The sequence below is a fragment of the Jaculus jaculus genome, chromosome 15 (genome assembly GCF_020740685.1).
Source record: "Jaculus jaculus isolate mJacJac1 chromosome 15, mJacJac1.mat.Y.cur, whole genome shotgun sequence".
NCBI lineage: Eukaryota > Metazoa > Chordata > Mammalia > Rodentia > Dipodidae > Jaculus > Jaculus jaculus.
In genome coordinates this window covers 4,784,706-4,809,807 of record NC_059116.1, presented here as the reverse complement: position 1 = coordinate 4,809,807, position 25,102 = coordinate 4,784,706, and the positions used below count along the sequence as shown (strand labels likewise).

At 49.2% G+C, this 25,102-nt stretch overlaps 1 protein-coding gene across 2 annotated transcripts in view; it reads left to right on the top strand.

The window, feature by feature from the left end:
• Window positions 1–25,102, top strand: part of Ccbe1 (collagen and calcium binding EGF domains 1) — a 236,625-nt gene that overhangs the window by 202,853 nt on the left and 8,670 nt on the right. The window contains exons 4-7 of one of the 2 annotated variants that reach the window (XM_004654783.2): window positions 6,849–6,983; window positions 9,417–9,569; window positions 18,074–18,177; window positions 22,917–23,037. In XM_004654783.2, coding sequence (XP_004654840.1) covers window positions 6,849–6,983; window positions 9,417–9,569; window positions 18,074–18,177; window positions 22,917–23,037 — 513 coding nt within the window. The remainder of the gene's footprint in view (window positions 1–6,848; window positions 6,984–9,416; window positions 9,570–18,073; window positions 18,178–22,916; window positions 23,038–25,102) is intronic. The other variant, XM_045134601.1, reaches the window with a different exon arrangement.

Below are 25,102 nucleotides of genomic sequence, written 5' to 3'. Positions count from 1 at the left end.
TCTCTAATACTGATGAGTGCAGGTGAGCAGTGGTCTCTAATGCTGATGAGTACAGGTGAGCAGTGGTCTCTAATGCTGATGAGTACAGGTGAACAGTGGTCTCTAATGCTGATGAGTGCAGGTGAACAGTGGTCTCTAATGCTGATGAGTACAGGTGAGCAGTGGTCTCTAATACTGATGAGTGCAGGTGAGCAGTGGTCTCTAATGCTGATGAGTACAGGTGAACAGTGGTCTCTAATGCTGATGAGTGCAGGTGAGCAGTGGTCTCTAATGCTGATGAGTACAGGTGAGCAGTGGTCTCTAATGCTGATGAGTGCAGGTGAGCAGTGGTCTCTAATGCTGATGAGTGCAGGTGAGCAGTGGTCTCTAATACTGATGAGTGCAGGTGAGCAGTGGTCTCTAATGCTGATGAGTACAGGTGAGCAGTGGTCTCTAATGCTGATGAGTACAGGTGAGCAGTGGTCTCTAATACTGATGAGTACAGGTGAGCAGTGGTCTCTAATGCTGATGAGTACAGGTGAGCAGTGGTCTCTAATGCTGATGAGTACAGGTGAACAGTGGTCTCTAATGCTGATGAGTGCAGGTGAGCAGTGGTCTCTAATGCTGATGAGTACAGGTGAGCAGTGGTCTCTAATGCTGATGAGTGCAGGTGAGCAGTGGTCTCTAATGCTGATGAGTGCAGGTGAGCAGTGGTCTCTAATGCTGATGAGTACAGGTGAGCAGTGGTCTCTAATGCTGATGAGTGCAGGTGAGCAGTGGTCTCTAATGCTGATGAGTGCAGGTGAGCAGTGGTCTCTAATACTGATGAGTACAGGTGAGCAGTGGTCTCTAATGCTGATGAGTACAGGTGAGCAGTGGTCTCTAATGCTGATGAGTACAGGTGAGCAGTGGTCTCTAATGCTGATGAGTACAGGTGAGCAGTGGTCTCTAATGCTGATGAGTGCAGGTGAGCAGTGGTCTCTAATACTGATGAGTGCAGGTGAGCAGTGGTCTCTAATGCTGATGAGTACAGGTGAACAGTGGTCTCTAATGCTGATGAGTACAGGTGAACAGTGGTCTCTAATGCTGATGAGTACAGGTGAGCAGTGGTCTCTAATGCTGATGAGTACAGGAGAGCAGTGGTCTCTAATGCTGATGAGTGCAGGTGAGCAGTGGTCTCTAATACTGATGAGTACAGGTGAGCAGTGGTCTCTAATGCTGATGAGTACAGGTGAGCAGTGGTCTCTAATGCTGATGAGTACAGGTGAGCAGTGGTCTCTAATGCTGATGAGTGCAGGTGAGCAGTGGTCTCTAATGCTGATGAGTACAGGTGAGCAGTGGTCTCTAATGCTGATGAGTACACGTGAACAGTGGTCTCTAATGCTGATGAGTACAGGTGAGCAGTGGTCTCTAATGCTGATGAGTACAGGTGAGCAGTGGTATTTAATGTTGACAAGTATTGGTTGAACATCTCTTACCTGAAAAATTTGGGACCAAAATTGTTTCATGTTTTCAATTTTTTCATGGTTTCTGAAAAACTTTCAGGCTTGGGTTTTTCAGATTTGGAATTCTCAATCCTTATGGAAAATGTATTTTTTTTTTTCAGCAAGGGACAACTCAGACAGCACTACTCCTTGGGAAGTGTACCTTGGTAGTGTGACACAGAATGCATTGAAAGGGAAGAATCAGGCTTCAGATATGGCTCAACCATTAAGACACTTACTTGCAAAGACTAAAGACCTGAGTTGGGTTCCCCAGCACCCATGTAAAGCCAGATGCACAGTGGCACATAGATAGGGAGTTTGTTCACACTGGCTAGAGGTCCTGTTGCAACCATTCTCTTTCTCTCTCTCTTCCTCTCTCCTTGCAAAATATAACAAATAAAATATTGAAAAGAAAGGGAAAGGATTTCAGGGTGACGGTTATGTCTGCATAAGAGTCTCTGAAGACTTGAATTAAAATAATGCCAAGAGAAACAGACAGAGGATGGGCAGATGATCAACGTCAAGGTACAAGCTATGTGGCCAGAAGTCGGTAGGTTCACAGAAACAGGCACCAAAACATTGAAGGCTTAATTACAGTGCTGACCTTGAGCCCTTCAGAAACCACACGGTGGAAAAGAGTGAAAACAAATCCTACAAGACCAAAAGAAGGAAAGGTGAGATAACAGCCACGCGTTTTGGGCACCACAGAACAGACCAGGAGATGGTAAATAGCTTCACAAAGTGGTAAGAACGAACCCTGGGGAAAGCTGAGTAGTGACTGAATTTAAACCAAAACAACCACCTAGAAACAAGGGTGAAAGTGGTGTCAAAACAGAGGGTTGGCTAAAAGACAAAGAAGCTGCACTCCAGATCTCCGAATCTTGCCACGTCCTCCCACAGCAGGGGCAGAACACTGTCCCTCCCCCAGCCAGGCCAGGAGACCCAGAGGCCTTTTCCTGAGATGGTGAACCGGATGTGCCGGTGCCTGGGGAAGTGATCCAAAGGGCCCAAAAGTGACGATGGAGGTGTTCAGCTAAAGCTTGCGCAATGCAAGCTCAACACACCAGCCTGCTCTGTTCTACTTGAGTTGCAGAGCGACTTATTCTTGAACAAGATTCTGCAAGTGTCACCTCTTAGCATACTAGACAAGCCAGGAGAAAGGCGTCAGCGTGCGCCAGCGGAACCACTTACGGTGAGCACAGCCCGAGGCTATTCAGTCCCATGTGCAAAGAGCTGCTCTTGGCTTCTTCTTTTTTTTTTTTTTTTTTTAACACATCATGAATGAGAGTGACATCTAAAGGTCTCCAGACATTAGAAAGAAGCCTCAGAAAGCACACAGGGACAAATGAGTTGTAGAGGAAATAAAAAAACAAAACAGCATAGAGAGAAGAGCTCTTCAAAATAGCAACCATTTAGAGGTAGAGATGACATAAGCCCCAAGGAAACAAAACCATACTGTTAATGAAAAGGAATGAAAAAGAATACCGAGTTTTTGGAAATTAAGACTATGGCAAAATGAAAATAGTAGCCAGAAGGTGAAATGGAGGAAATTTCCCAAGAACTAAAATAAAAGATCAAAAAATGTGAAAATACTTAAGAGGATTATCCAAGTAATTAAGAATTCCAATAAAAATATTTAAAAGGAAAGAAAAGAGCTAGAGAGATGGCTTAGTGGTTAAGCACTGGCCTGTAAAGTCTAAGGACCCTGGTTTGAGGCTCAATTCCTCAGGACCCACGTAAGCCGCATGCACAAGGTGGCACATACAGCCCAGTGGCTGGAAGCCCTGGTGCACCCAGTCTCTCTCTCTCTCAAAGAAATAAATAAATATATTTGTAAAAAAGAATTCCACCCAGAAAACTGGAGATTGCTCAGTGGTTAAATGTACTTGAAACACAAACATGAAGGACTCAGAGGGCCTGAGGCATACTTTTGAACATGCCTGAGCTCCAAACTCCTACCTGTATTTGTGACCTTTCTCAGAACACCATAGGATGATGTGCTATGCTGAAATGAGGGAGTAAGACAGCGAAGAGAAGACATGGAGGCCAGGATTCAGGGTGCACCCCAAGAAAGAAGGAATGGGAATACCCACAATGATGGTGAACTATCTTGTCAAGAGACAACCACACAGGGTCCTGATGAGAGCAAGTGTTCGTGGTACATTTCTGTTTCAGAAGAGAGTTTCAAACTTGGGAATGTCCCTGGGGATGAGTTAGTGATGAAACTGCAGAACGCAGAGCGTGTGGATCAAAGTGAATTGCAGAAATAAAGTCTGGTTTAGCAGAGAACGTCTACTGGGAAGGATTTCCAGCTGACACTGAGAAATGAAGATGCAAAGGAAGGTGCTGAGCATTGCAGATAACAAATGCAGACAGCACCGTCACCTCTTTGCCAGGCGAGCCAAGGGAGATGGCGGGCTGGTTGAGCCCTAGAAGCTCAAAGGAGGCGCTACTGGACAAGTCCCAGATCCCTGGGGAGGTAGGGGCTATTTCTCTGAACTCAAAGGACACGACCCATGGCCCCTGGGACTCCCACTGGGGGAGAGGACACCAAATGACTGGTGCTGCTGTCTCTGAAATGAGATAGAGGTTGATTCTGCAAGTGTGAGGAAAGCTACAGACTAGCACTGTTGAAACAGCCTGCTGGTGTGTGGAAGGAGGGAGGCTGAAGTGAACTTTTCATGAACAAGAAGCCCTGATAGGGCTGGAGAGATGGCTTAGCAGTTAAGGCACCTGCCTGCAAAGCCTAAGGCCCCAGGTTCAATTCCCCAGTATCCACAGAATCCAGATGAACAAGGTGGCACATACATCTGGAATTTGTTTGCAGTGGCAAGAGGCCCTGGTGTTCCCATTCATATTCCCTCTCTCTCTCTCAATCTCTCTCTCTCTCTCTCTCTCTCTCTCTCTCTCTCTCTCTCTCTGTGTGTGTGTGTGTGTGTGTGTACCAGTCTGTCTCCAGTACGCAGGCAACTACCAAACTAAAAATGTTACAAGTCCCAAGTAACAACTTAGCTCATGGAAGAGAGTTTGAGGCAAGGCTGAAGTGAGTAGACAAAATTCAGTAACTGGCACTCTCAAAAATATACTACAGAATTCTCTTATTCCAGAGAAGTGAAAAAGTTCTCCAAGAAAAAAAATGATCAGAATGCCCTTCCCTACTCAGCAGAGAACGGCAGTGTGTGTGTGTGTGTGTGTGTGTGAGAGAGAGAGAGAGAGAGAGAGAGAGAGAGAGAGAGAGAGAGAGAGAGAGAAATGTGTGAGGGTGTGGGTGTAAGAGAGAGAAATGTATGGTGTGTGGAGGTGTGTGTGAGAGATGTGTGGTGTGTGTGTATATATGTGAGAGATGTGTGTGAGAGAGAAATAGATGGAGGTGTGATGTGTAGTGTGTCTGGGTGGGTGTGAGAAAGATTTGTGGTGTGTGTGTGTGTGTGTGTGTGTGTGTGTGTGTGTGTGGTATGGGTTTGCATGTTTGCATATTTGAGGACACACGTGCACATGTACACATGTCCATAGAAGCCAGGCGACAACCTTGGGCACCATTCTCAGGAATGCCATCCACCTCTTTTGGAAACAGTGCTGTTTCTCAGGAAGCGGGCCAGTGAGCCCCAGGGAGCTTCCTGTCTCCACCTCCCCAGTGCTGAGATCACAGCCATACATCACCAGGCCCAGCATTTTACATGGCTGCTGGGTGGTCAAACTCTGGTCCTTATGCTCGTGAGACAAGCACTTTCCCAACTGAGCTATCTCTGCAGCCCAGAGAATAGTGTTCCTGTTATCATGGTGGTGCACTGAAGACCTACCTAGCTCAAGTGACACTGGCATTATTGGCCAGATGGAGAAACTAGGAAGTGCAGAGTGCTGCGGGAGTGCAGAGAAGCCACGGGAAGCTAACTGTCTCTCTGGCAGGAGTGGAAACCAACATAGGTTGCTTAAAGTAAAAGAAGAAAAGCAAGGTGGCTGTTTAGAGATGTGGTAGTGGGTATGGGCACAAGCAGCTTCTCCGAGCCAGCCTTGCCAGGCATCAGAATCAGCACAGTGGCCTGGGCAGCCTGTTAATTCTCCCCCCTCCTCTCCATGGCTGCTGTCCAACCATGGTAACCACCGGCGGGACAAGGCATCTCACCGCTCAGTCCTTGTTCCCAAGCCAGAGGAACCTAGAACTTAGGTTGCCTGGAGGCAATGCAAGCTTGGAATTTTCACTTGAGAGAAGTTCGTCTTTAGCAATGGAAGTATTCCAAGTCATCGTGAGAATGACATCGACATTGTCACACTAACTCGGGACTGGGTCAGGTGCTGACAGCCCACCTGCTTGGCTTCGCATAGGGCACAGCAGAGCCAGGCTCTCTCCCTGGCTGAGGAGACTGCGTCTGTCAGCGCCTGAGAGCTCAGCGGTGACTAATGACATGCTGTGTCTGGGCTGGGAGCAGACAGCCAGGCTGAGCTACTGATGGAGAGCCAAAGTCCCTTCTGAGGTTCATTAAACATCGGAGCACGGGAACGGAGAGGAGCCGATGTCCTAATTCCTGGAGTCACAGAGTACCCACCCCAGTTTGTACAGGCTTCGGGCGAGCAAGAGATCTGCAGCCCTTCATGCTCACCCAGGTCCTTGTCAGTAGGCAGGATCAACAAGCGCACACCTACAACACCCGAGAACTCACCATTTCAGTTCCCAGGCGCCCCTTCGACTTCTCCGAGCGCGCCTGCCTCCAGCCTCGCTCTCACAGCGTAGCGCTGAGCCTGCGTCACACCTGCCTTGACAGTCCTCTGGGAGAAATTTACTGTCTCTGCGTCAGTTGGTGAAAAAGACAAACCCAAGGGGACTTTGCAAAGCCTGGCTGCCTACAGCGTCTTTGCTCTGTGGATCCTGACAGTGACAGAAGGACAACGAGGTGACCTAGGAGACAAACCCCAAGAGGAGTGACTTTTACCCACGGGCATGCTGCACTTTTTAATTTGTTTTTGTTTTTGTTTTTACTTGTTGATTTGAAAGCAACAGACAGAAAGAGGAAGAGAGAGAGAGAGAGAATGGACGCACCAGGGCCTCCAGCCACTGCAAACGAACTCCAGATGCATGCACCACCTTGTGCATCTGGCTTACGTGGGTCCTGGGGAATCGAGCCTCGAACTGAGGACCTTAGGCTTCACAGACAAGCTCCTAACTACTAAGGCACCTCGCCAGCCCCGCACTGCACTTTTAACCACCCGCTGCAATACTGCGAGGAGCTGCCCCACAGGTGTGAAAAGGCCAATGACCTGCACATTGGCCAGCCCCACGTCCCACGCGCTTAGCCCTTACACAGTGCAGCCCGTGCAGACCGCTCCAGGCCAAGGCCGGCTCACTCTCCCTCCTGTCGTGGCTGATGCGGGTGTACTTTTCTCTTTCAGATTACGACATTTGTGCCCAGGCTCCCTGTGAACAGCAGTGCACGGACAACTTCGGCCGGGTGCTGTGTACGTGTTACCCGGGGTACAGATACGACCGGGAGAGACACCGGAAGCGAGAGAAGCCATACTGCCTGGGTGCGTTGGTGGCGCGCGTGCATCTCCGGCTTGCAGGGTGCTCAGACGGCTCTGCTGCAGCTCCATCAGTAGGAGCAACTCAGGAGAGCTGCTCCGAGCTCGGTTCCTCATCTTACACCCTCACTTGTGGGATGGGGTCGTGTTTACCTTGTGACATACAGTGCCTTTCACCCTGATTTTCCAGACAGACGATGTGTAAGGATGTCTTCAGTATGCTGGTCCTAGGGAGAGCCTAAGTGGAAGCGAGACCAATGAGTGAGAGAAAGAGAACAATGTCGAAATGAAGCTAGAATAGTGTAATGCACAGTTAAAGTGATCAGAAATGTAAGAACATAAAGAAATGGAGAGATGGCTTAGCAGTTAAGGCACCTGCCTGCAAAGCCTAAGGCCCCAGGTTCAATTCCCCAGTATCCACACAATCCAGATGAACAAGGTGGATTTGTTTTTGTTTTTGTTTTTATTTGTTGATTTGAAAGCAACAGACAGAAAGAGGAAGAGAGAGAGAGAATGGACGCACTCCACTGTTGTGGAGTGAATATAAGTATTCTTAGAGGACGAGAGAGAAAACAGAAGTGTGGCATTTGAGAGAGAGAGAAAGAAGCAGATAAAGAGAATAGGTGCTCCAGGGCCCCTAGCCACTGCAAACAAACTGCAGATGCATGCACCACCTTATGCATCTGGCTTTATGTGGGTAATGGGGAATTGAACCTAGGTCCTTTGGAGTTGCCAGCAAGTGCCTTCACCACTTAGTCATCTCTCCAGCTCCTGAACCCTGTCTTCCTAGCAGGATGGGAAGAAATAGAGGGAAGGAGAGAGGGAAGGAGGAAGGAAAGGAGGGAGGAAGGGAAGGAGGGAGAGGCAAGGAAGGAAGGAAGGAAGGAAGGAAGGAAGGACGAATTGGAGGAAGGGAAAGAGAGGCTAAGAACTACCTGGCTACAGCTGAGCAAACACCCCAGCTACCCTTGGTGCCTGCCAGCCTGTTCCCTTTGTCCCCATTGACGGGGCTTAGGACTCACATTCTCATGGGACTGTGTCATTCAGTGTGGACGCTCTGTGGCCAAGCTCTCTGTGAGGCAGCTCCTGGCTTAAACAATAAAGTTTCCTGGCCTCCCATCCAGACAAGTGAGACATACTCTGAAGGGTGGGTCCCAGGAACATGCATTTTCATAATGACACTAAGTGATTCACACATTGGGTGAATTTTCAGGGATGAACTGAGACTGGCAGATAGACCCACGTGGGAAGTAAGCCAGCCATGATGAGTGGTCCTTAAACACTTGGGAGATTTAACCATAGGTTCCCTGCTTTGCCCCCAACAACAACCCTAACAAGGTACGGGACTAACGCCAGTGAGGGAGTGTAGGAGGGACCCCGGGCCCGCCCTCCTAGAAGCACGGGCTGTTTCCGACACCTCCGTCCCAGGCACAAGGGCTGGTATTTGGCTTTCTAGTAGCCACCTTAGCCAGGTCTCATTTCGGGGTCAGTGGCGCTTTCTTTCAGCTGAGAAGCGCAGCCTGTCTCTGAGGATGGCTTTGTACTTAGGGTTAGGGTGGAACACCCAGACGCAGAGCGCTGAGCTGAGACCTTCTGCCTGTGGACGCCAGCGTGCCGCCCTAGAGCCAGCTTCTCCAAGCGGGCACGCCTCAAGTCCAGGGCTCGGCTCTGCCCCAGGATGTGCGGAGTCTGGGGCAGAGTCCTGGTTCCCACCCACTGCTACGGGGCATCCTCAGGCAGCGAACAGGAATGAGGTCTGCCTCTCCCCCCTTCACAGGGTGAGAACCGTGATTACCTCCCCTCTGCAGCAGGGCAGAGAGTCCATGATGGCCACTGTTGACATGGGCTCTTTCGGTCACTGGCTTGATGGTCTCATGGCTCATTAACATGGCTCACAAAGGGTCAGCTTGGGTCACTCTGAGGTTGAGATTTCCTGGGGTGGGGGCAACTCTCCACTAGATGATTTTGTTTCATGGAGTTAACTTTTCCCAGACCATGTCTCTTAACTGGAAAGAGGCCATTCCTAAGTGACCTCTGGCTCACCATCATGCCATTTGGAACCTCTGCCTGTAAGGGGGACCTCCGCACACCAGGCTAAGAACTCAGTTCATGTCTGCCTCTCTCTGTTCCTCTCCCATGGAGGCCTGGGGAGTGTAGAAAACAGATGTCATCGTCACTGTCTGCCACGTGAGGCTCCGAGGCTGGCAGCCTGCACCAAGCCGTGTGTCCGTCAGGGAGAGGCCCACCACGAGGGGTCTGTAGTGGTGACCGTGTACCCCAAAGTGCAGCTCTCAAGGGCGGCCTGCTTGTCCAGTGCCAGACCTCTCTAGTTAAGGTTGGGGGTGTCCTTTTCCCACATCGAGGGGTCAAGCCAACGGTATCTGTCGTGCTGAGAGTGACTGCTCTGAAACGGCGTTCTCTACGCTTGCTTCAAACCAGATATCGACGAGTGCGCCGCCGGCAACACGACGCTGTGCGCGCACACCTGCGTCAACACCGCGGGCAGCTACCGCTGCGAGTGCCGCGGGGGCTTCGTGCTGGGGGCCGACGGGAGGACCTGCGCCCGGGGAGACGGGCGCCCCAGCGACGCGGGTGAGTGGGACGGGCCCGCGCTCCTGCTCACGTACATTTCCACGTGCCTCTTGTCACTTTGGGGGTTATGTGCACACAGAAATGTTGCTCTCTGTACAATATATATTTCTGTAATTTTTACTTTACATGTTATAGAAGCATAACCTATTGTGTATGATGCATCTGTATAGTTGTATGTAATATAATTGTCATGTACCATAGTCTACACATGGCTCCAAGTCCATTTAAATCAGTATATATAAATACAATTATGTATAATATAAAGCCCTTATTATATGATTATACAATATATGTTTACATCAATGCTGTATACTTGATATATATATGTATATATGTAGCCTATTTTATTTAGTTATGTGTATTATATGTTTCATATAACATGTTATATATAGGCACCTGGGGAACCCAGTCATCCCTCTGGAACAGTAGGTAGGTAGGACATGGGATAAAAGGACATAGGTTCAAACTCCTTCTAAGCAGAAGTGGTGGGAGAAGTGCCCATTAATGTGAAAGTTGGCCATATGGTATGTGCTAGGGAAAGGTTATGTGCTCGTAGAGAGATCAACAGCACTTAGGTATATATTTGGAACAATCTGTGATGATCAGGGGGCAGACCAGACACTGTGTTCTGTCAGAGAAAATGTGCCAAAATACAACTTGGATCATTTACACATAAGTGCTATGCAAAGTGTAGCCCATGGCTGGCTCCTGTCCGTGAACTCTTTCTTTCATAATCAGATAAAAACAGAAACAGAGAGATTGCTTGTGAATTTTTATACCAACTTGACAGGAAGTTTATTTAAATCCAGAAATTCGCACTTATGTTTTATGTCTGGTTTTTCAAGGAATTCACTTTCTGTTTTGCAAAACTATCAGGCCATAATCAGTTGGAAATCTGATCTCTGAACAGATAGATTATGACAGCCAGATACAGCTGAGACGTTTGGTCACAGAGGAATAAGAGCAGCCTGAGTGACGGACAACTCCTTGGAGTTTTAAGGACAAAGAAAGAATGAGGTAGAGGAGGGAAAAAAGAGAAATTCACAAACCAGTGCTAATGCTTAAGGGAATGTCTCAATGGGCAAATGCCCACAACATGCACTTGCGGACTAACTCTGATCTCCCTGCCCAGTGACAAGTGCCAGGCAGGTCATTAAATTTTAAGATTTTAGCCTGTGGGCACTATCGTCAAGGGCCTTCCAGATGGTATGAACTTGGAAGCCAAACACTCTGCGCTGACCAATAATGGCTGGACTAGTTTTCTAGGGAGAAATCCCAAGGCTGGGTTCCACACTCCTAAGGGCTCTTGGACACTCACCCACAAGCATGTGCACGTCCACACGTGCGTACACACACACACACACACACACACACACACACACACAGTGTAGACCAGGCAGCTGCTGTTCTCGCCCTGGCTAAGACTCAGCTCATCTCTGTTTCCCAGGGAAGGGACTGTGCGTGGAATACAGTCATGAGAGGTTAGAGGGCTGAAGCCAACTCTGGGAGCGGAAGGTGGCTCCTGAGGCAAGTCACGCATACCAAGATGTGCACAGAAATGAGGCCAGAAACATGCGGGCACTCGCGAGACACAGCCCCGACTTCAAAAAGGACTGGGTGGGTGCAGACAGCTGGGGACCAGCTGCCTCGTGAGGAAGAACTACAAAGGGTAATTCTTAGGAGCAGCTATGTTGAGTCATGAGGAAGCTGCCACATGTCAGAAGGGAAAGCAAACCAGCTATTTGCAGAGCCAGCTCAGGACAGGGCATTTGGGGACCATACACATAAGCTGAAGATCTGGGCATGAGGGCACTTTTGAGACCCTGAAGCACATGGAGCCCACCCGTCCACAGGGGTCCAAATCAAAGGACAGCAGTCTTAGGAGCAGGTTTGACTGGGGAAAAGAAAATAATATTTACAGGCCATATTTACTAATTTATTTATTTATTTATTCGCAAACAGAGAGAGAAAAAAAAAACTGGGTATGCCAGGGCCTCCAGTCAGTGCAAACGAACTCCAGATGCGTGTGCCGCTTTGTGCAGCTTGTTTACGTGGGTCCTGGGTTGTTAGTCTTTGCAGGCAAGTGTCTTAACCGCTGAGCCATCTCTCCAGTTCCATGTTGTTTTTAATTAAAACCATCTCATTGATCCTGTAGGCAGAGGCGAGAGAAGGACGGGGATCTGTAACGTACCTCTTAGACTATGTTCTTACTGAAAGGAAGAAATGCACGAAAAATGGGTGCATTTTTTGAGCCACTGGTTTGTTAATGTGTAGACTTGCTTGAGAGTTCATCATGAAAAAGTAGACTTCTTTTATTTTAGCTTTTTATTGACAACCCTTATAGATATGAACAATACATCATGATTTCAATTCCATCCCACACCCTCCATTTTCCCTCCCAGATCCTCCCTCCACTGAATGCCATCTTTCCAAGTAGTCTCTCTTCCATTTGATGTCATCTTTTTTCCCTCCTATTATGCAGTTCTTGTGGAGGTGGCAATGGCCACTGTGAGATCATGAATATGTAGGCCACATTGCATCTGGAATACAAGATTGCAAACCACTCCTCCCCTTCCTTTGGATCTTACATTCTTTCTGCCATCTCTTCCGCAATGGTCTCTGAGCCCTGGAGGATGTGACAGAGATGTCTTGCTTAGTGCTAAACACTCTGTCATTTCTTTTCAGTACTGAGAAAGCAGCTTTATTTATTTATTTTTTTTTTTTCATTTTGGAGTTGGATTTCCAGCTTGCCTGTGCATGGCAAGCTGTGGGTCACCCAGTCTGGCAGGTACATTGTGTGTCTGCCTGAATGAATACATGGGTGAATCTCTCCTACATGTGCTTAATGGAGCCTGGAGCAGCCCAGTGCAGAACATAATCTTTGGAACAGCAAGCGCTTGTTGCTTACTGTACAGACAGGGGTCCGTGTTGGGAGTGTTCAAACTGTAGGACCTGGCTGTTCCCACAAGGAGCCCCCCCCCCTGCCTGGTCCTACAGAAACAAAGACACCAACTAGCAGGAACCAGAGAGACCAGCTGCAGTTTCCCGAGGCTGGTGTAAGATTTGATATATGATTCATTGCCTGCTTTGGGCTCTAGTAACCTGGGCCTCTTGCAGTGATTCTTAGCTTCCCCAACCACATTGCTGTCCAGCCCCGGGCAGGAGATACTACAGTGTGTCACTTCAGGGTCAGGATCTTCCTTCACGACATTCCTTCAACTATGTCACTGCATGGTCAGAATCTTAATCCTTCACCTGTGCCCCAACCTTTGTCAAAGTGAGCCCAACAAGGGCTCGGCAAGCAGGGACAGTGAGGGCCCATCACCTCTTTGAGATTGGCAAAGGTGGGCTGAAGAAATGGCTTAGTGGTTAAGGCGTTTGCCTACAAAGCCAAAGGACTTTGGTTTGATTCCCCTGTACCCACGTAAGCCAGATGAACAATGCATGCATGCATCTGAAGTTCGTTTGCTTCCAGCCCTGGTGTGCACATTCTCTCTCTCTCTCCTCTCTCCCACTCTCTCCCTCTTTCCCTCTCTCACATAAATTAATAAAGATACAATATTTTTAAAAAGAAAGGACATGCACTCAGAACATCCCAGTTGTAAGTGAAATGGTCGGACTGCTAACCAAGTGAGGCTGGCTCTCCCAGCTCTAGAAAGAGAAAAAGGAAAAGAAAAATAAAGTGCCCTTGAAGTCATTCTTTTATTTGTTTACTTATTTTTAGCGAGAGCTTTAATATCCAAACCTACTTGGATATATCCCTGTCCTGTTAACCTCTTGTCCCCTCTGCCCTCCCCCATTCCCCTGAGGACCCTTCTCTTTCGACTGGTCCTTCCTCTGTTTTGTTGTCTCATGCTTTCCGTCCTGCCGTGTCCTCTATGTCAAAATGTTGGTGTGCTCAGAACTGTGCAGTACCAGAAACTATTGTGGGATCTTGAATGCATCCATCATTTCATGTCGAGGGGACAATGTCCCAAGACACTCCTTCCCACCCTGTGGCTCTTATATTCTCCCCACCGCCCCCACCCCTCATTCCACAACTCTCCCTAAACCTTGCAGGGTGTGGTGTCGCATTTGGTGTTGAGTTCTCAACAACCTCTAGAAGCTTCCCTCTGAAGTCATTTCTTTAACAACTGTGATGCCATGGAAAGTCCCTTGTCTTGAAAGTTAGGAGAGCTGGTGATCAGGATCGTTAGTGCCCAGTGGCTATGAGGGTGGGACAGGTCCCAGGACCTCCCTGTCCTTACGTGCTGAGGAGTGTTGTTCATGAACTTGGAGAGCCCTGGTACCCTCTGAAAACTTTCTCCAAAACTTGCATGGCATGCATCATAAATGCTCCTGCCTTTCTTGAGACTCCCTGTCCAGTCCTCATTCTGTTTTATTTGTTTGTTTTTATTCTTTTTTATTGACAACTTCCAAAATTGTAAACAGTATCCCATGGTAATTCCCTCCTTCCCCCCACTTTCCCCTTTGAACCTCCACTCTCCATCATATCCCCTCCTCCTCTCAATCAGTCTCTTTTATTTTGATGTCATCATCTTTTCCTCTTATTATGAGGGTCTTGTGTAAGTAGTGCCAGGTTCTGTGAAGTCGTGGATATCCAGGCCATTTTGTGTCTGGAGGAGTCCTCATTCTCAGCCCTCTACCTGCTGAGGCTGAAAACACGCCCAGCTTCAACAGCCCCTAGGTAGAGAAGGTCCCTTACACGTCTCAGTGATGAGAAAGAAAGTCACAACTGAAGATGAGACTCAGCAGTAAGAGGTATCACGTGAAAAGTGTCTCACTGTCCAGACCACAAGAGACAGCAAAGCAGTTGCATCTGCTTTGGAGAACTTAAGCCCAATATTCCATCAATGAGTTTTTATGAAGATAATGATTATTGAGTACAAATGCATGATTGAAAATCACCTGTCCCTTGTCTTTTTGTTGTATTGTTTAAAGCTTGGCAACAAAATCTATAAGTTAGAGTTGGGGGAATTTAAAATAGAAAGCAGGTAGCTTAGAAGGGTACGGCCTCAGGACAGGCCTCCAGTGATGGAAAGGTTGTGGTCCTCAGGCTTGGTGATACAAGCCATCTGACAAGCTCGCATTCCTTTACTTTGATTTTGATCTTTGAAAACGTGGAGCTGGAGCCAGCTGGGACACCGAGGGGTCTGTGCGGCATCGATGAGGAGACGGATGAAGGAAATGTTGGCTCCACAGTCATTAGCTTGTTGACTTTTATTTTTCAACTTTCGTTTACTTTCTGATAACGTTACCATGACCCCAAAAGCCACTTAGTGCAGTTCAGAGACTCAGAAAGAAGCCAGGTGTTTCGCGTAACTTTCAAGCACTGATAATCCATGGATTAGCGGTCCTCAGTCCAGGGAGTGTGCTAGCTCCATGGCACCCCCAGGTGGGCAGGGTGCAGCAGATGTCCCTGGAGTTTCCAAGTCCCCAGGTAATTGTCATGTGCCAGGACTGAAGCCTGGTCCCCTTTTATGAACAAGCATACTTTGTTCATTTGTGATGCTGCACGAAGTATTTGGGGGAAATTCTTTGGTTTTTCTAAGTATTTAAAAGTGTTGCTATAATATGTAAGACATGACATTTCTACTGTTGACAGCATATGTCCTGCTCAACTTCAGTAAAAATTAGAGCTCCGTGCCCCCTCGTGGCGAATCAGTAGTATTGCATCATTACAATCAGCAAGTTGCAGCAAAATGAAGCACCGTCTCACCAGACCCTGGCAGAGTTGAGACACTGGCTGAAGGACTCTGTAGGGAGAGACGCCCACCTGAGGCCCTGAGCAAAGTGCTGGGTTACTGTGTATCACACTGATTTCCAGTGCATGATGACGTTACTGTTGACACGTTGCAAACTGCAGCTGGGGACAGCTAGAACGCACTGCACAGGTCCACCCTCTCAAACGTGACATCTGACCACAGGACCACGTCAGGGACGCTGCCACCTATCGCTAAGTGTGTAGGGAGACATACCACTGAATACAATTAACATCAGCACCATGTCCCGGAACACTGTCCTGGGAACCTACGTGTCTTACTTCAGCCACCAGTCACAGCAACCCCGGGTGGCGGGTGCTCCTACCATCTGCCATCCAAGGACAGGTGCCTACAGCAGCTGTGACCTGTTCAGTCCTGTGCTGAGGTTCCAGTCCTGAACACCCAAGTGCCCACCCCCCTGACTACTGTGTGGCAGGCTTCAGTCTTTGGGATAGCATTAATATTGACTCTACGTCTTCCGCTGATTCTACAAAGAAACAGGACATAGTCTAGACCTTTCCATGTAAGAGACATCTCAGTAGTGTAACTTCCTTCGACCTTCTTGGCAGATAGCATTCAGCTATTCTTGGCAAAAATTCTAATGAACTCCATTCTGTCCTCCTAGGGGCCTGTTGGGACTCTCTAAGTTTCTGGGCTGCACACAGAATTCCTAAGAGATGTTCATCAAGCTATTCTGTGGAGCTTACTGTACTTATCTGAGAGCCACGCTAAAGATACGTCACTTCTAACATCCCATGATCCAAATAAAACGAAATCTGGAACTGAAGGGAAGGTTTATCCTATCATGAAATTATCCAGTTGCTCAATCAATACTCAGAAAGTTCAACTGGGTATCTGAAAGCAGGAATGCTAAGATGATCTTTAACTGTTGACCATGGCAGCCGTCCCTCAACAGGGAAAGCTGTTTAAAAGGGTCAGCTGGAAGTCAGCACTCAGGAGGCAGAAGTAGAAGGATCACTGTGAGTTTGAGGCCAGCCTCAGGCTGCAGAGTGAGTTCCAAGTCAGCCTGGGCTAGAGTGTCACCTTGGAAAAAAAGAAAAACAGGAGAAGGGCTGGAGAGATGGCTTAGCAGTTAAGGCCCTTGCCTGCAAAGCCTAAAGACCCATGTTTTGACTCTCCAGGTTCCACATAAGCCAGATGCACAAGGTGTCACAAGTGCAAGGTCGCATATGTGCACAAAATGGCACACGCATCTGGAGTTCGACTGCTGTGGCTACAGGCCCTGGTGCACCAATTCTCTCTCTCACTCTTGCATTAAAAAAAAAAAAACTTGGGCTGGAGAGATGGCTTAGCGGTTGGGCGCTTGCCTGTGAAGCCTAAGGACCCCGGTTCGAGGCTCAGTTCCCCAGGTCCCACGTTAGCCAGATGCACAAGGGGGCGCACGCGTCTGGAGTTCGTTTGCAGAGACTGGAAGCCCTGGCGCGCCCATTCTCTCTCTCTCCCTCTATCTGTCTTTCTCTCTGTGTCTGTCGCTCTCAAATAAAAATAAAAAAAAAATAATGGAAAAGTGTTTGGTACCATGAGAGGCCAGCATGGCCTGAGGCAACTATGTGACCCACTTGAAAGAGTATGGGCTGTAGAATGTTCACATTACTCTCTGCATAGCTCAGTGGTTTCATTGGAATTGAGAGTAAATTGGCTTATGTGGTGGTTTGATCCAGGTGTCCCCCATAAACTCAGGTGTTCTGAATGCTTGGTTCACAGCTGATGGAGATTTGGGGATTAACGCCTCCTGGAGGCAGTGTATTGCTGGGGGCAAAAAACTTTAAAAAAACTTTAAAAAAGGCCAGTCTGTTGGGATTGCCTCAAAAAACAAAAAGGTCAGGTACAAATTGTGAAGCAGATATCTTCATCTCACACCCACAACACCACACAAGGCCTGACTAGTAGCAGGTGCCCGGTGGATGAGTAGGGAGGGGAAGACGGCATGGATGGGTGAGCGGAGTGGCAGCGTGAGCAGTTGGGAAGATGGGTGTGCGAGCTACAGAGAGGTGATGGGTAGAGAGGCGCTGGGACCGCATGGGTATGTACTTAGTGGAGAACTGAAACCTTAGCCAGCTTATGCTGGCAGCAGAGAATGGAAGATTCCAGTAGGAAAAAAAAAAAAAAAAAAAGACGACCCCAGGCTCTAAGTCTACTAGGGCTGTTGACACCCGAGGACCGAGGACCATTGCAGGGCGCCCATCCCCCAGCCTCGCCATGCCCGTTGGGACGCGCCTCGGAGAATGTCCCTTGCGCACTCACTCTACTTCCGGGCTGCGCTCCTCTTGTTCCTCTGCTGTTGTGCGAAGCTCGCGTTCCTTAGTCCTGTTGTCAGACCCCACTCCACCCTGCCGGGCCATGCTCCTCCCAAAGACCTGGGCCTTTGCAGGGGAGGAAGATGAGCCTTCTGCACCCGTTGCCTGCACGTGTAGAGCAGGCGAGCGCTGGTCCTGGGAGGGCAGAAGTCAGGCTTCCAAGTCACCTTCCTAGAAAGGCATTGATAAAGGCACTCCTCTTCCCTCTCGAAGGGCACCTGCGGAAGAACCGTGACATGCATTTTCACACTCTTGAGTCACTTAAACAGAAGCAGCTGGGCCCCTCCTCCCTGACCTGGGGGTACTGAGAACCACACCGTCGCCACTGCCTACCCCTTGAGCAGCCTGTCTCCCCACCCAGCGCTGCACCCCCTGATCCACCTCCAGCCTCCCAGACGCACCTAAGCCTGTCTCCTTTCTCCAGGGCACGAGGAGAGGTCGGAGGGCGCGGGGAAAGCGGAGGCGTGCTGCGCCACGTGCAGGGAGCTCCAGCAGATGAAGCAGACGGTGCTGCAGCTAAAGCAGGAGGTACCGCAGGGGTGGCGGAGCGGGCGCGGCGAGGGGCTCAGCCAGTGCCCGTGCCGGGGCATTTGGGACCAATGAGAAACAAGCGCTCCAGGTTGAGCGTTCCCCAGGTAGGCACGGATTCAGGATGCTTTTCCACTCGGCCTACCGAGCGACAAAAGACAAGACACTGGAGGGGCCGGGCGATGGCTCAGTGGGGAAAAGTTCTGACCGGCAAGCATGAGGGCCTCATTCACCACGAGCTCGGCTCCCCAGCACCCTGCAAATATCCGGGCATGACCACCCATGCCCGTGACCCCACTTCTGTGGGAGTGTTGAGGCAGATCACTGGCTCACTGGCCAGCCAGTCTGACAGAAAACAGCAGCTCTGGGTTCACTGAGAGACTCTGTCACAAGAAAATAACACGCAAGAGAAAAACTATGGACCTCTGACCTCTGCACATGTTCACAGAGAGCACATGCATACTGTATACACACACGCACACACACACACACATACTAGACACGGGCCAAAATAAAACTAGACACCGGCAAGAGTCGTGTGTAAGGCTGTAGAGCTGTATTTCCCCTGAGTCTTTTTTGTTTGTTTGTTTGTTTTTGGAGGTAGGGTCTCTAGCACAGGCTGACCTGGAATTCACTCTGTAGTCTCAGGGTGGTCTTGAACTCATGGCGATCCTCCTACCTCTGCCTCCCGAGTGCTGGGATTAAAGGCGTGCGCCACCACGCCTGGCTGTCCCTGAGTCCTTTCTTGATAGCATACTCTCTCCAAGTGTGTGTGCACTGCGACCCTACAGTGGCTTCTATTTTTCACATTTAAGTTTTTCTCAAGTCTGACCCAGTGAATCCACTGTGAGAACCTGTGTCTGTTCCTCAAAAGCTAAAACCAGAACTGCCAGATGATCCAGCTGGCCTCCCGCGCATCTTGCCACGTGAGCCCACCTGCAGAGCTACTGGTCTGTCCGTACTGGTTGCTGCACTCTGCATAATATCATGGAAGTGGAATAAGGTCAGACGCCCCTCACCTGAGGAGCGGGTAATAAAAATGGGGCACGTCACATATAATGGAATCCTGTTCCATCACAGAGAAAAATAAAATTAGGCAATTTGCTGGAAAATCGATGGAACTAGAAAACATTGTATTAGTAACTCGGGTACAGCAAACAAATACCGCACATTCCCTCTCAATGCAGAGCCTAGCCTAGGAGCTTGATGGACGGCTGACATTGTGGGAGAATGCGTAGCTGCCAGAGGATGAGAAGGGAGCCCTTGAGAGCGGGGCAATGAGGCTGCAAGGGAGAAGGGCTGCCAGGGTGGCAGATCTTAAGAGAAATGGAAGTCCCAGGGGGTGTGCCAGGGGTGGAGGGTGAAAGCAAGGTGTGGGGCATGGTGAAGGAGTAAAAGGGGAGGGGAGAGTTGACCAGAACTAAGTACATATATTGGGAAAGATTTAGAAAAATAAATTACAGTCTGGGACAAATTACACACCTAGGAAAGTAGCCCTCTAGGGTACTTCATGTCACCAAAAGTGAGGAACGACTCCCTTTAGGAGAGGCTCACCCCATGCAATGGGTACCAAAGCCTTACCATCTGGTAACATAATCATGCTGGGAGGAAGGGCCCCAGAGCGGATCTAGACCCAACTTCTCGGTTGACTGTCCTGGGTCCCCTGAGAGTCAGCGTGGATTGTACCTGAGCTCAGGCTCTTGCTAGCTTGTCAGCCTCTCTGAAATGGCTCTGGGCTGCTGGAGATCGTAAATGCACCACTCTGCCTAATCGCTTCCACTCAAGGCACTGGGGAGATCAAAGAGGCGTACATAAGCTGTTTAACTTCCTGTATGGGGCAAAAGGGTAATCAGGAGATGCTCTCTGTTTCCACGGTCAGCAAACTGGCAGCCACCCCAGTGAGAACCCCAAGCTGCCTGTTCAACCCCCATCAAGAGGCCCAGAAGGGAAGAGTAGCTTCACAGGTCTCTGGAGCATGGCCTGGCGAGGTCATGACTGATTTCGGCAGAAGTGCATATGGACTTGTATGTTATTCTTCTTGGATAATCAGAAGTAAAACATAGATTTGATGTGAAATAACGTGATGATGTAATAGGGAGGCCAGGCCTCAAACACTGTCTGCGTGCCAGTATAAACAACAAGAAGGAGAGAAACACATCCCATTCACATCTCCCCAGGTGACATGTGAGTTGATCAGAGTATTTAGGGAGTACACCCAGAATAGAGCTCATGGTCTAAGCATTCTGATTGCATCTCACAGGCTAGGGCCTCAGGCCTGCAGAAGGCTCAGGATGCACATTGTAAGGCAGCCAGCTACCCTCTCCTCCCATGAAACAATGCATGAGCTTATGTAAATTATTTTCAGCTGGGATGGTCTTTGGGACCCATGGAGCTAAATATTACGAGTCGTTCACAAACCCAGCTGCTATAGGCCTTTCCCGTAATCTCCCTGCCGTGGTGTATGCTCCATGAGAGTGAAGAAACATTAAAAAGAGTCGGGCGTGGTGGCGCATGCCTTAAACTCTCAGCACTCAGGAGGCAGAGGTAGGAGGATCGCCATGAGTTTGCAGCCACCCTGAGACTCCATAGTGAACTCCAGGTCAGCCTGGGCTAGAGACCCTACCTCGAAAAAATAAACAGATAAATAGATTTTAAAAAAGAAGTTGAACAACTCATCTTAAGATGCGCGTCACGGGCTGGAGAGATGGCTTAGTGGTTAAGCGCTTGCCTGTGAAGCCTAAGGACCCCGGTTTGAGGCTCGGTTCCCCAGGTCCCATGTTAGCCAGATGCACAAAGGGGTGCACGCGTCTGGAGTTCGTTTGCAGAGGCTGGAAGCCCTGGCGCGCCCATTCTCTCTCTCTCCTTCTATCTGTCTTTCTCTCTATATCTGTCGCTCTCAAATAAATAAATAAAAAATGAACAAAAAAAAATTTAAAAAAAAAGATGCGCGTCACCCTCAAAGACGCGCTGTAGGCTTTTGTCTCATGCAGTTGAGCTGACCCAGAATCCTCTCCTGTATCCATTGTCCCCCACCTGCATCATGACAGTTCTGAGCTAACTCAACATTCACGAAGCATGATGAGGAATGATTCTTGGGTAAGGGTCCCTAGGGAATATGTTGCCTTCTACAGTATATAAAACAGTATTATATCCAGAATCTCATTTAATTGTCACTGTGCCACGGAAGAGTCTTATCATCTCAGCACAGGCCTTCTCACTGGCCCTCCTGTGCCCATGTGGGAGTCATCATGTGGTTTGCTGCTGCTGTCTGTTCACAAGAGAAAACGGGACATCTGCCCAAAAGGACACTGGCCAAGAAGCAGGACCTAGGGTGCTCGGCAGCGGTTCGTCCCACAGCACGAGGCGACGTGCACGTGTGTGATGAACTCCACCATGAGAGCGCAGCCAGCGGGGTTCCAGCCGTGGGAAACACTCCAGATCAGATGCCCTGGGCTCTTCAAGGCAGGAATTATAAAGAAAAGCCAGGCAAACAGCTGCCTGCATAAAACAGGAACCTACAAGACCTGCCACGTTTAAGTTAGCGAGGCTAGCCCATGCGCACACAAGCACAGCTGGGTGGTGAATTGTTTTGTTCAGGTTTGTTTTTGTTTTTAACATGGGAGGGGCTGGGAAGATTGCTCAGGGGTTAAAGGGGCTGGTTTGAAAAGCCTGCTGGCCAGGGTTCAATTCCTCAGATTTCTACCCAAGGCAGGACACAAAAAAGTGGTGCAAGTGTCTGGTGTTCATTTGCAATTGCAAAAGGCCCTGGGATGTGTGTGTGTTTATGTCAATCTTTTATATTTATTTATTTCCCAAGAGAGAGGTAATGGGCACACCAGGGCTTCCAGCTACTACAGACGAACTCCAGATGCATGGGCCACCTTGTACATCTGGCTCTACAAAGGCACTGGGGAATTGAACCTAGGCAAGGCTTTGTAGGCAAGCACTTTAACTACTGAGCAATCTGTTCAGTTTTAAAGCACAGGAAATCAGGTAAAAGTCATGATACTGGCTACTTTTGAAGGCAGGAAGGAGGCCGTCACAGAGCGCCAACAGGTGGTGGGGGCTTCTGCTTGTTGAGTGCTTCCCACGACTTCTCGCTTGCTAATGACTACTAAGGTCCATACTCACGTCTTATGAGACTCCCAGATTGAATTATTTTCTTCAAAATGGAAAGCAGACCCTAATGCTCCCACCTCGTCCACTTTTTCTTCTTATTTTCTGCAACGTGAGGAGATAAGTTCCTCGGTGGGAAAGGGGCGGGTGTTGTTCTGGTAAGGTCCTGGCAGTGTGGAGTGAGCCTGCTTCTCTCCCTGACCCTGCAGGTCAGCCCGTGCATGAGGTTTGCATGGGGTCGAAGAGGAGACTGTCTGTGGTCCCTTTGGGCACTGATCAAGAGCAAAGTTGTGGGGCTAGAGGATGGCTTAACAGTTAAGGTGTTTGCCTGCAAAGCCAAAAGACCCCGGTTCGATTCCCCAGGACCCATGTTAGCTAGATACACAAGGGGACACACGCATCTGGAGTTCATTTGCAGTGGTTGGAGATCCTGGAGTGCCCATTCATTCTCTCTCTCTCCCTCCTTCCCTGCCTCTTTCTCTGTCAAATAAATAACTTAAATAAACAAATAATTTAAAAAAAAAAAAGAAGAAGAGCAAAGTTGTAGCCTGTTTGGCAGCAGAGGGCATCTCCCCCACAGTGTGGCCCTCTCTTGCTAATCCAGGTCTCCTCTGTCTTTGCAGATCGCCCTGCTTCCCAACAGTGCTGCAGAGCTGGGCAAGTATGCCAATGGCGACAAGGCCTTGGCCTCAAACACCTACCTTCCAGGCCCTCCTGGCCTGCCTGGGGGGCAGGGCCCACCCGGTGAGTGTGCTGAGGGGTCCAGAAAGCCAGCAGAGTCCCCACGGAGCCTAGCTCACACATGCTTGTGTTGGTCTACCCCCATCCACGATTAACTGAGGCGTCTACAGCGCAGCTGTGGAGAAGAGTAATTAGAAGAAAATCTCAAATAACCTATCGTTTCACCAAGAAGTATGTAACAAGATCTTGAAAAATATTTTCTGAAAGAGTATGGAGAAAGCTGGCTGTAAAGTGCTTACCTTGCAAGTAGGAGGACTCCAGGACCCGTGTCAAAATGGCAGGTGTGCTGGCTCACACTTGTCATCTCAGTGCTGGGGAGCTGGAGACAGGAGGACCCCGGGGCTCGTTAGCCAGCTCAGCTAGCCTAGTTGGTGAGCTGCAGGCCAACGAGAGACCTTGTCTCATAAAAAGTGGAATAGCCAGGCGTGGTGGCGCATGCCTTTAATCCCAGCACTCGGGAGGCAGAGGTAGGAGGATCTCTGTGAGTTTGAGGCCACCCTGAGACTAGCTAGTGAATTCCAGGTCAGCCTGGGCTAGATTGAGACCCTACCTCGAAAAAATAAATAAATAAATAAGAGTGGATTACATTCCTGAGAAAGAACTCCCAAGATCATCCTCTGGCCTCTGGCCTACACACACACACACACACACACACACACACACACACACATGCATGCACGTGCATGCGCATTCCCCATCCCCCCCCCCCCAACACACACAATTTGGGGCCTGAGGAGATGGCTCAGTAGTTCAGAACAATTACCACTTAAGCATGAGAGCCTCTTGGACCAAAGGCTACCAAATTTGTTCCCCTGGGGCCCCTGTAAAAAAGCCAGGCATGGCTAAGCATGTCTGTAACCGCAGCCCACAGAGGAGGGAGACAGGAGAACCGCTGGAGCTCACTGATGGACAACAGCTCCAGGTTGAGAGAGATCTTGTCTCAAGGGACTATGTGAGTGAGCAATAAGAGAAGGACACCAGGTCTTCTCCTCTGGCCTCTGCATGCGTGTCCATGGGGTGTGTGCAGGCATCTGCACATGCACATGTGCACACCACACATCACACACACCATGCACACACTCTACACACGAAATATTTCTGAGGTGTTTCACACTTTTATTATGACCCCCTCTGCAGAGGAACAGATTCATTTATACCAGTAAAGGAAATGACGTTGGTATTAGCACATAACATTGGCATATGCACAGGGCATTAGTGTTGGCACGTGATTCTAGACCGTGGACTGTCTGATCCCTGGTTATCATGTCTTAGCACTGTGCTGGTTTCTGAATGGCTGCTGACATTCCAACTGGGAAGATCCAGCACATGCAGTGAATGCAAATAGGGGAAAGTAATCAGGGTGTCGTGACTCGACTCACACCTCTCATCCTGGCACTAAGGAGTCTGAGCAAATGGATTGCTGTGTGTTTGAGACCAGCATAGGCTAGATAATGATAGCTTATCTCAAAATAATAATTATAATAAAAGGAAAAGTATGCAGTTGCCTTCAAGTAAGTGAACAGAGCTTCCTACTGTGGGGGGGTGAGGGAAGGGAAGAGGATGTTGCAGCCCGCAGTCATAGACGTTTGGTTTAATGTGGTCATAGAGGCCAATAGAGTTCATCCACAGTCATAGACGTTTGGTTTAATCTGGTCACAGAGTCACACATGACCGGTAGAGGACACGGGCATGTTTTAGATGCATGTTTTAGCAAGAGCCAAGGTTGAGAGTCCTTCCACGGGATCTCTGAGCTTTCTGTCTGCTTATGTCTGCATCTTCTGCTTGGCCTGGGGCTCCACCAGCCCCAGAACCGGCCCAGGACTTCATCCCCTGGTTCATTCCCTTGGCTGAGGCTAAGGGTCACGGCAGTGTTTTCTCCAGGAGATGCCTGACACCAGCAGCCTCTGGCGAGCTTTAAGTAGATGGCTCTCTCCTTACTAAACGACGCCCAGCGCAGCGTCCTGGCCCCTTCTGTGAGAGACTGTTTTTGCTCCATTTCCTGGAGGCAGTTCATCTCCAGGCTGACCCACATATCACTGCGGCACACACAACACAACTGGAGGCGCAG